Below are 11,996 nucleotides of genomic sequence, written 5' to 3'. Positions count from 1 at the left end.
ACAAATTATAATTAAAACAATAAAATAAATGTAAGATAACTTTAAATAATGATACGTAGTAACTTTGGAACAATAATACCATGATTTTAAATAAATAATACATAATAGGTTAAAACAAATGTATGATAACTCTAAAACGGTTATTTATAATACCAATAAAATATAATGAAATGGGATACTAATATACGATAATATAAAAACTTAAAATATTTATACATAATAAGAAAATATATATATACAAAGAGGTAAATAAATGTGTGTAATTAGTACGAATAATATCATTTATTATTATAAAAATAATAATTTAAATAATAATAAGAGCACTTAATTTGTAGTAAATATATATATATATATATAAAAGAGCTAATTGGAAACTAAAACAAAAAGTCAAAGTGCAGATATGCAATAAAATGAAATGAAAGGGACCGAACTGAAACTCATTTAAAATAAGAGGGAACAGAAATTAAACGCGCAAATCCTATCTGGCAATCAAGTCAGATCATTGGAAACAGCGTCGTTTCGAACGTTTGTCTGCTCAATTGACAAAAGGACGAAATTGAAAACAAGATTGAATTATGTGGCGAAATTAAAAAAACAAAAAGATTAAATTGAAGTCAATCGAAAAAAATAGAAGGACCAAACACATAAATTGGCCATTGAAACAAAATATGCGGATTCTCCTCGGGTCGGGTCACCGCGCTGGTCGCGGTTACTGAACGGCCAAAACGGTGCCGTTTTGAAGCTATGAAATCCAGCCTCAAACGACGTCGTTTTATACATCTATTTAAGCACCCCAAAATCTGAAACAAAATGTTTCAGCCCTAAGTCCAGGTCAGAGGGAGGCCGCCTCATCCTCTTTTGTCTCTGCTAAGGTTTCTCATCTGCCGTTCTCATGCCCCAATCCTCATTCGAACTTCGATTGCGACGAAGCGACGAGGATTCGACGGCGCCGATATAAGGTAAACCCTCCTTCTTGTTTATTTTCTTTTATAAAATAGTAAACATAACGTGAAAAAAGAAACAAAAACAATTGAAAAAAGCAATTGAAAGCAAAGAGATAGTCGAAAGGATTCTCAGTCACCTTTTGAAACTGTTTTTTTATATTGCTTTTCTTTCGAAGATTTTGATACAATATTCGTGGGGTTCCTTTTTTCATTCGTTTTACAATCCATTTTATAACGAAAATACAGAATAATAAAAGGAGAAAAATACAAAAATCTCATTCTTTTTCGCTATTTTGTCTTCTTTCTTTTTTGCTACTTTGGCTTGTTGTTTGTTGCAGGTACTAGAGTACGGAGGTGGTGGCGTGGCGCGCGTAGAGAGGAAGGCCGAAGGTGGCGCGTTGCGAGGCTACTGGAGAACCCTGGTGGCTGCGGCGCTGGAAGTTGTGATGCTAGGGTTTTCCGATTTGTTTTTGTGTTGGGCTGGGGTTAGGTGGCTGGGGATGATTGGGTTTTCTGGATATTGGGTAATTTGGATTGGGCTATTTTGGGTCTGCTATTGTAAAAAAAAATTGAGCATTTTATTTATTAGAAATATATATTTTTATATATTATGGTTTTAATACTTGGGCTTGGGCCGGGCAAAATTTGGGTATTACATGGTGTAAAAAATATTATTAAATACTATATTTGTTGGAAGTTTATATAATATCAAATAAAGTTTTGGTTAAATATTTGGAATATTGCTTAATGTTGATTAGGTAATACGGGTCCAAATCCTTGCAAATCACTGTGTAGGATTGCAATTTAATACACTTGTCTCTTGGAGGTTAAAATTTAACACATTTTTTTATAATAAATTTATTTAGTTTTCAATTTTCAACAATTTGCAGTTAGGGATGATAAATTTTTATAACATTCCAAAACCCGGCTTAGAAGTTTCGGCTGAATCTCGGAGGTCACATTGATCACCGAAGTGATAATAGGAAAATTTTAGTTTAACATGCCGAAAAACATAGCAGTATTTAAGTTGTGCAAAAACTCTCAGTTATAAAACCCTGATATTTCAAAAGAAGATGCCGTCCCAACGACACTTACGAGCGTAAAACACAAAATTCTGTACCACAGTTTTCAAATAGTACTTACAACACAAACTGTTTAGTTATAATCTCAGAAATTATAATAACACTATTAAAGCTTGTTTTAAATCGTGACTATCCGAGACCTCCGTATACCGAGCCCAGCATAAGAATACATAAATGTACCTGAAAGGGGAAAACATTAAGGGGGTGAGCTACACTAGCTCAGTGTAAGTTCGACACGTGACTAATAACAGAATTAGAGAAATTAGTTCAATAGCGAAACATACTTACAGAGATACACAGAATCAAAAAGCAAACTTAGAACCAACGTCCCAACAGGACATAACAATTCAAGCACACCATGTCATACACAGTCACTTAGTCACAAATGTTATTTAGTTAGATAGAATACAGTCAAATAATCTTACACCTTGTCACTTAAACAGATGCGTATGAATGCAGTCAAGTAATAAAAAACCCACCCATCTAGCCAACACACCTCTCCGTCCCCCAATTACACCCCAAAAGAGCTGTACAAGCTCATCCAACTAAACACACAACATAGGACCTCGAAAGACCTATCCAACCCTACACACCATGTATGTGGACTAAGCCACTAAAAAAATAATACACAGCAAAGCTGACGTATATGCGGTACCGTGCGGTAACCACTGTATAGATATATTGTAGTTAAAACTACTAGATCAGATCAGAATCAATCTTCCTTCTCTTCACAACCAACCCAAAAATTACTTTATGCAAATGCAAGTATGCTTACAACCACATAAAAACAGAGAACACATCAACAGACAGTCAGACAGATACAGACATGCACACACCCGAATAACTGGGTTTAGATTTAGATATGTCGCACCTCAATCACAAATAACACATAATCTAGAGCCCAGATTAGAGTCTTAACTACCTTTACTAAAGCCTAGCTAAGGGTCGAAACACACAGACACAAGTTCAGATAAAAAACATACATGAAACTAAATTGGTGACTTAGGGCTACACGGCCGTGTGCTCTGGACGTGTGGAAATGCCTAGGCTGTGTGGAGGTCAACACGCCCACGTACGGAGGAGGCACGCTTGTGTGAGGGAACACACGTCTGTGTGAGTGGAGGCACACAGCCGTGTGGCTAAAGTGCACGTCTGTGTGAGCTAGGACATGGCAGTGTGAGCAGACCGTGTAACTTTTTGTCCAATTATGTTAAAATAAGGTTCAGGGCTGACACGGTCTTGTAAGGGTCTTACATGCCATTGTGCCCACCAGACATGGCAGTGTGTCCCAAAACACACGCCCATGTGGAATCCCTAAATCCCCAAATTAACCACACGACCGTGTGACCAGGCCGTATGGCACTAAATCACTAAAACCCTAATTCCCAAACACACGCCCATATGCCCAAGGGACACGACCGTGTAAAAATGGACTAATTTCCCTAAATCAACAATACAGCCACGTGGCATGAATTTTCATCCAAAATGCCTAATCCCCAAATCCACATGGTCGTGTGAACCAGCACACGCCTATGTGGTTTCCCGTATGGTCCCGAAACCACCTAGAAACATCCTGTAAATTGTGAATTCACACACCAAACACCCCTAAACTCTAATAGATCAGAAACATGTCATAGAAAACCAAGTTTGACGAAACTTAGAAGTGAAACCTACCACACATTCACCAAAACACTTAGAATATGTCAAGTTCAACACAATCGAGACTACAAATTAAAATTGAAGAGTTTGAACCCACACCTGATTCACGATCAAAGACGTCCAGAACTCGACTCGATGACTAAAAAATTGAAGCTCTCCAAAAATCACAACATTGAAAATTTTGTTAATAAATTTTATCGATTACACATCTAATTTGTTAAAAAGGATTGAATTGAAAAAGGTGTAAAACTTTTTAATTAAAAGAAATGGTGATTAAATAACTTAACCAATAAATAAGGAGGGATTTAAGGTAGAAATATGCCAAAAGCATATGGCTGGGCCGGCATAAGCCTTAAAAAGATGACAAAATGGCGTGAATTAAGGGCAAAATTGGAAATTTTGCCAAATTTAATGAAATAAATGAGAAAGTAAAGAATTCTAGAGGAATCATCATCATTTTCAGTTCTAAAAAAAGACATTGAAGAGTGTTTAAGCTGTTTTTTCAATTTTTTCTTCATGTAAGTCAAATCCTCACCCGTTTCTAGAAAATTTTATGTTTTTGTGATTGTTGCAATTAGGTCCAAGTAACCTTTACCTTGGTTTTTGATTTTATTGAAAATTTTGAGAGTTACCATTGATGAGTTTATATGATTTTAGTTATTAGATGATAAATTTGAAGTGTTAATGGTTATTTAAAAGTGTTTTATTAAAGAATTTTGAAGAAAACATGATTTATGGATTAAAGTGAAAAGATGTTGAATTCATGAAAAATTCTGAATTTTATGGAATTCATGGGATTGCTATTATTATGTATGAAATTTATAGGCTTGGAATGAAGATTAAATATCATGAATTTCATCTTCCAAGTGTAGGAACAAAATTGGAATTAATTAAAAATTATAGGGCCAAAATGGTAATTTTTCCTAGAATGTAAATTAAAATCAATTGAATATGAAATGCATTAAATTGATGTTAAATTTACTCATATTGATTTGGATAGACCTAGTACGAAATTGGATCGAGGAAAAGAAAAAGTATCAGATTAGTAGATTTTCATACACGAGTAAGTGTCGAGGTAAGTTCGTGTAAGTAAATTGTGTACATTTATATGTTTGAATTAAATGTTGTATACGTGAATATTGAATTTTATAATTTTTATGTTTATGAAATTAATCAAATATCAGAAAAATGCTCGATAAATATTAAAACCTGTTTGAATACATGAAAATCGATTGGATACAAGACTCCCGTATTAGTTGTGGTCTTGCATATGTTGCAGACACACCATAGCTCTAAAGGGAGTCCTGTTATTAGCTCTCATGAGCATCCTGTTATATGGTTCTTGCGAGCTTCCCGTTATAGCTCTTCGGAGCGTCCTGATAGATTGTGATCCTACCTGTGTTGTGGACACACCTTAGCTCTTATGAGCATCCCAATATATAGCTCTTCGTGAGCTTCCCGTTAAATTGGCTCTTTGTGAGCTTCCCGATATGGCACGCTTGGACTTCTCGACATATGGCTATCCAGAGCTTCCCAATTAATGACTCTTTAGAGCTACCCGTTATAGGCTCGTATGAGATCCCTGAATACGGATCTTATGAGCTTCCTGTTTTAGCCCAGATAAGTTTCCCATTTATGTGCTTTTATAAACACTCCCGAATATGAGTTGACGGATTTACGATATTGTACACTTCGTGTGTACTGCCCATGTATCCATCGATATTTTAAATGATTTAGCAGGTAAAGTTTTGATATGAGATGTTATGAATTCAATATGAGTGACTATGAGAAATACTTGATATACAAAAATGTGATATGTACATGTTCACTAGAAACTAGCAATGATAAATGTATGTATGTGGAAATGGAATATTGATGAGCTCATCTATATTTCTTGGTATTTATATGAATTACAATACTAACATGTTTGATAAAGATGTATATGTGTTTAAGTTATTGATTACATTGATTTAGGTGTGCTATGTATGCTTATTTTAAATGAACATGATTAGTAAGTTAAATTCCTGTTATACGAACTTACTAAGCATTAAATGCTTACTCGATTTTCTTTTCTCTGTTTTATAGTACTTGGAAGCTCGTGAAGGCTGGACGTGGTCAGAGCAACATCACAATATCCTTTAGCTCGTTTTGGTATAAATAGCAAACTTATTTTGGTATAATGGCATGTATAGACTAAGTTGGCAAATGATGGCATATATATAGTTGATTGTAACAAGCCATTGGAATGACTAGTGATGGTATGTTTGATGTATATGTAGGAGGTTATATCATGTTTAATATATATATGTGCTTGGTATGATAGATTGAATTTTGATAAACCTATATATGATTATATAAATAGGTAAGTTTGAATACTTAAAATATATATGATGATATATCATGCATAAGAATGGTTTTAGACTTGGTTTTAATGTCTTGAATTGGTTGGTGAATGTATTTAAGTTTTGTTGTAGGTTGAAGGAAAATTTGGGTGAGAAAAGTGGCCTTGAAAATGGTCTATTTTCTTCCATACGGGTAGACACACGGGCGTGTGTCTCAATTGTGTGTGACACACGTTCATACGCATGGGTATGTGATTTGGCCGTGCGTCCCCTGCATCCTTAAAATTGAGAAACAGAACGCCCAGATATTTTCACATAGGTAGAGACACGGGCGTATGTCTCAACTTTGTATGACACACGGCCTAGTGCACGGGCTTGTAACTTGGTCGTGTGATCCCTACACCTAATTTTCGAATATTAAATTGTCCACAACCTAGCACACGATCGTGTGGATGAACGTGTGACCCAAATTAGACAGTTACACGGGCATGGACACGGGATGGAACACGGCTGTGTGCCTCAGATCGAATGCCCACATAGTCTAGGACATGGGCGAGTCACTTGGCCATGTGAGCCACACGGCCTGGCCACACGGGCATGTGTCCCCTACACCTAAGCAAAAATTTATAAATTTCACGAAAGATTATCTGAATTCCCGGTTTAGTCCTGATTTAATCTAAATGCATATTTTGGGTCTCGAGGGCCCATTTAAGGGACAATATGAATGATTTTGGATATGAATAGTAAATGATATGAATTTTTCTGTAATTGATCTGTAAGCTCTGGTAATGCTCCATGACCCTATTCTGGCGACTGAGAAGGATTAGGGGTGTTACAAACACAACCGTTTTCAAAAAAGAAAAGAAGATAAAACAAAAAAGAAAACAAATAAAGGGGAAGAGGAGAATGTCCAAAAAGAAAGAAAAGAAAAAAAATAAACACTAAGTAAAGAAGATAATTATCTAAACCTTTAAAAAAAATGGTCCCTCAAAACACTCCTAGGGGCTTGAGCCCGGGACCAAAAGGCACACTAACACACTACCAACCACCAGACCAGCAAACCCATTCTATCATTTAAACACGCAAATAAACACAATAGCACAACCAACTCACTAACCCTAACCACAAGGCTTAAAACTTCTAACCTCAAAATTCGGAGTGTTACAATTTTAATGCGAGATAGGGTGGATTTTTTTTAAACGAGTATGGAGCAGTTATAGATCTAAGGTAATTGTTTGCCTTATGTTGTTTCACTATATAAAATTATTATTTTATCCCTTTGTATATAACTGTTAAAATGGTAAAGATGTAATAATGAATTGTAGAAAAAAACTCATGTTATATGTTTAAGTATTACCTGCCTTTAAAAAGATTAAAAATATAAAAGATAAATAGTAAAAATTAAATTGAAACAAAGTGAGATGGGGTGGGGCGAGGATGAATGCATCTAATATCCATGGAGGTGATAGTGGTTTTCAATATTATACATCCATAGTGGAGTGAAACAATGGTGAACCAAAATGTGCTAACTGTGGAGCGATGATTAATTTAGCAACATTCGCCCCCGTCTTAGTCCATTGTCATCCCAAAATACAATCAATCCTCTTTAAAACAACCTTATTTGTTAGGGTTGAAATTTCACATACTTTTTCACTTTCCAACAACTATTTTTCATCCCCCAACGAGTCCAAACAACTAGAAACTCATTTCTTGATATAAATACAACCAATCCTCTCTACAACAATTTTATTTGTCTGCTAAAGTTTTGGATGTTATAAGAAACTGGTTGCTGTACACCTATAATTGCATATAAGACGTCTATATTATATTATATTAATATTATTATTAATTAGCGATATTTCGATAGTATATATTTAATAATATTTACAAATGTAATTTCATTTATGAAGGATTATTTTTATTCAATATAAATTTGGTTTATATATTTTTATATAAATTTAAAATTTTATTGAAATAGCATCTTAACTAAAATTTATTATTTTTATTTCACTTAAGAAAATAATCATTTTTTAAAAACTTTAGACAAGAGGCTATTATAGAAAACTAATTTAATAGGGAGTCTTCATATTTTATGGTTGTTGTTATAGATAAAAATTTTGTCACACCATCACTTGGCAAACCGATATGTTTGGAAGGTTGTACTAGTGAAATCGCTTAAGTCGCGAGATTTAGACTGGTTTGCATTGATGAATTCCCTAGCAAAGTATTTCTCTAAGCTTCGCCAACTTTGCGAACTCTGATTTCATAGTTGGCGAATTCTTTGTTTGGCAAGATCCTTATTTGGTGGATTCTTTCGCTAATAAGTTCGCCACATGTGTTTTGTGTTACTTTAAACGTATTAGTGTGTTAGAAATAGTGGTTAGTGGGACACGTGTATGTAACACCCCTAAAATATATATTTTTGTCTGTAAAAATATGACACAAATATCTCTCTGCTTTTGTGGTTAAGTGTTCTAGGTGTATGTAGAAGGTCCCAAGTTCAAGCCATTCCTTTGGTGAAATTTTGGAATTTTTTTCTGATTAAAGCCTTACCATTGTTCAGTGGGCTTAAGTTTAATTATTTGTAAAACTATACCAAAATGATCCTGCTAGTTCAAGTGGTAAGGGAGTTGGAGTGTTGAAGGTTCTATGTTCGAATCTCTGTGCAAGTGAGAATGTTAATCTTTTTACTTGGTTTCTTAGAAGAGTTGTGTAGAAGATGTAAATTGTGGAAATCGAATTAGAGGATTAAAAAAAGTATTGTATTAAAGATATTTGAGTCTAGTTTCTCATAAAAGAAACGAAGTAAGCAAAAGAATTTCATATTGTGAGATATTTGAATTTTAGTGAGGCAGGGTGAGAATGATTTTGAAATCCTCTATCCTAACTTTGGAAAATTATTAAAAATTTTATAAAAATAATTATGGGTTAGAATTTATATGTTTTTACTATTATTTGGGAGAATTTTCTGTAATTATGGTTTTTACAAATTTTGGTTTAAAATTTGGATTTTATATGATTTTATGATTTAAATCTACTAGTGTTAGGTAAAACTCGAGTTGTCAATTGAAATTAATGTTTTATCAAAAATAACACGAATAAGCAAACTGTTTAAAAGCTTCCGCAATAAAAATAAAAAATGTTTTGAAATTGAATAATGATTTGTAAATGAAGAATATTTCGAAAACGAACGACACGATTTGAAGTTAACATAAGATAATAAAAAAATGGTTAAATAGAAAAGAGGATTTAGTGACGAATTTTTTTTCGAAAAGTACTACCATGTGACGTCATCAGATTCGGGCATAACGTCTATTCCAGGTTTGGGGTGTTACATTTAGTGGTATCAGAGCTAGGTTGCAAAAAATCTACTGTGGATGTGGGTTTTTAAGACGTGTTTTCTGAGAACTGATTTCTAAATGTTTTAACTGAAAGTGTGGTACATCGAGTCTCCGGCGCCATCCTGTAAGTCATGTGAATTTATATCTGTTTAAAAACTGAAAGTGCTAAAGATAGTATATACTGAGACTACTATAGATAGACTGTACTGAAAACACTCAGGTTAGTGTATACTGATACTGTAGTAAAACCGATAAACACTGATAGACACTGTGTCGTACGAAAATAAACTCTAAACTACTGAAACTGTTTCCATAAAACATCTACTAATAACTATTGAACTGTAAACTGATTCATAAAACTTTTAATACAAATAAGCGCGACTAGACGATGAACGTACTTGGTACTCACGGATGGGGTACTAGAGGCCGAGGTAGAGGTCGTAGAAGGACTCGAGCTGAGTCCTCTTCACTGGGTAGTATGTCAAATCTAGACACTAGCGAGACGCCGGTGTCGCTTGTCACTAAGATTGGGTCACAAGACCGAACGGTTGGGGACGATGCATTGTCCCAGGCTATGCTAAGGATTTTGGAGAGGGTCGTTGGGCCCAATACTGGATTTGGGGGCCGAAGGTCGGTTACGGAACAACTCCGGTCCAATGGAGCTGAGCTTTTCAGGGGTGTCATTGGGGTCACCTTAATGTGGTCGGATATAAGGCTGAGTTTTTGAGACTGAGCCGCTATGCGCGAGGTATGGTAGCATCTGAGTATGAGCGATGTGTCTGCTTTGAGAATGACCTCAGAGATAATTTTAGAGTTCTGATAGCCTCGTAGGGGGAGTAAGATTTTTTTGCCCTGGTCGAGAAAGCGAAAATCGCCGAGGAGGATATTGAGGTAGTCATGATCGGAGAACGTCAGAACTACTTATCTAAGTGATATCTGCACTGGTGGCAGAGAAGTTGGTTCGTAAGGGATGTGAGGCATTCTTGGCCTATGTAAGTGTTTTGGATTTTAGGGACTCTACAGTTAACGATATCAGAACGGTAAAGGACGTTCTGGACGTCTTTCCTTACAAGCTACCAGGTTTACCTCCAAATCGTGAGGTGGACTTGGGGATAGAGCTCTTTCCTGGTACAGCACCGGTGTCCATTACCCCTTATAGAATGGCACCAAAAGGGCTTGTTGAGCTTAAGGCCGAGATTCAAGAGTTACTGGATTGTGGGTTCATCCATCCTAGTGTGTCTCCGTGGGGAGCACTAGTATTGTTTGTGAAAAAGAAGGATGGATCCATGCATATGTGTATTGACTACCGTCAATTGAACAAGCTGATCATCAAGAATAAGTACCTTCTATTGAAGGGCTTCGTATTTGTATACGTATGTGTTCGAATATTTACGCGAGCGCGAATGTTAATCTTTTTACTCAGTTTCCTGGAAGAGTTGTGCAGAAGATAGATTCTGAGTAGTGGATTGTTAATGGGTAGTTATTTGAGAGAAGATAGGGGAGTTGGGATTTGGGGAGTTATCAGTATAATTTTTGTTTTTTTATTCTTTTCAAAATTCGTTTCTCTCTCTTTCTCTCCAAAATTCTGATGTCGATTTTCGTCTTCAGTTTTCTTCTTCGATTTTTCACCGTTTCCTGTTGAATTTTTTGTAGTCAATCATCGCTCTTGCGTTCGTGGCCCTTTTTCATTTGGTAAGTGATCTCTTTTGGTCTTCTTCCTTTGATTTAGGGTCAAACAACGTCAGTTTATGGTAGTTAATCGATGTATCTTGTGTTTATGAGAAGATCAAGGTGCTGGGGTTTCCTAGTCGGCGCTTTAAATGTACGGATTAACGTTGTGCGACCTAAGGTAAGATTTTAGTCGATTTAAGTGGGTTGTCTATCACTTTTGGTTCGGTTTAATGTTGTTCTAAGTGTTTAATTCCGGGTTCATTTGGCCAATTTTAGGTATTGGAGTGCTCGAGAGTGTTTTTGTAACGAAACAAAACCAGGTGTGTACCCGAAACACAAAGATAAGGGACTTGGCGAAGAGCCGAAATTGCTTGCTGTTTAAATAGCATCAGTAGGCTAACTTTGAAAAATCACCATAAATTGTGGAAATCGAATTAGAGGATGAACAAAATATGAGATTAAAGATATTTGAGTCTAGTTTCTCATAGAAGAAACGAAGTAAGCAAAAGAATTTCATATTATGAGATATTTGAATTTTAGTGAGATAGGGTCAGAATGATTTTGGAATCCTCTGTCCTGACTTTAGAAAATTATTAAAAATTGTATAAAAATATTTATGGGTTAGAATTTATATGTTTAAAATCCTGAGTGAGTCTATTTTCAAAAGAAACAAACGAGATCATCCAAATTCTCTACAAGAAGATAATTAATTTTTAGTGTAGAAAGGTCGAAACTATCAGACTGTAGAACAGGGAAAAATTTAAAGAATAAACTGTACTTATTGGCTAAACCAAAAATTCTAAAAATTTTATGGTAAGAATATATGTGAGTCTAGTTTCAGGGAAAATTTGCGTATCTTAATTCGGAATTCTGTAGCTTAAGATACAAATAATTTAGTAACAGTAACTCAAGTAGACAACTTTGAAGGACCCTATAAGTAAATAGTGGAAACACATA

General features: G+C 35.2%; 1 protein-coding gene across 1 annotated transcript; it reads left to right on the top strand.

Annotated features, from left to right (window-relative positions):
• Positions 1 to 668: 668 nt before the first annotated feature.
• LOC121223154 (uncharacterized) lies at positions 669 to 1,909 on the top strand. Its single transcript, XM_041104234.1, has 4 exons — positions 669 to 708; positions 820 to 959; positions 1,283 to 1,492; positions 1,835 to 1,909. Exons 1-4 carry the CDS (start codon positions 669 to 671, stop codon positions 1,907 to 1,909), a joined length of 465 nt encoding a protein of 154 aa, XP_040960168.1.
• Positions 1,910 to 11,996: the final 10,087 nt, after the last annotated feature.

The sequence above is a fragment of the Gossypium hirsutum genome, chromosome D11 (genome assembly GCF_007990345.1).
Source record: "Gossypium hirsutum isolate 1008001.06 chromosome D11, Gossypium_hirsutum_v2.1, whole genome shotgun sequence".
Taxonomy (NCBI): Eukaryota; Viridiplantae; Streptophyta; class Magnoliopsida; order Malvales; family Malvaceae; genus Gossypium; species Gossypium hirsutum.
The sequence above is the reverse complement of the archived record's forward strand: the minus strand, read 5'-3'. Positions and strand labels throughout refer to the sequence as shown.

What these genes read in the sequence shown, in the direction of transcription:
- LOC121223154 (XM_041104234.1), top strand. Translation starts at nt 669, where the DNA reads ATGCGGATTCTCCTCGGGTCGGGTCACCGCGCTGGTCGCG. An exon ending in GGGTCACCGCGCTGGTCGCG is followed by an intron (nt 709 to 819) that starts GTTACTGAACGG and finishes AAAATGTTTCAG; the next exon opens with CCCTAAGTCCAGGTCAGAGG. An exon ending in TTCGACGGCGCCGATATAAG is followed by an intron (nt 960 to 1,282) that starts GTAAACCCTCCT and finishes TGTTTGTTGCAG; the next exon opens with GTACTAGAGTACGGAGGTGG.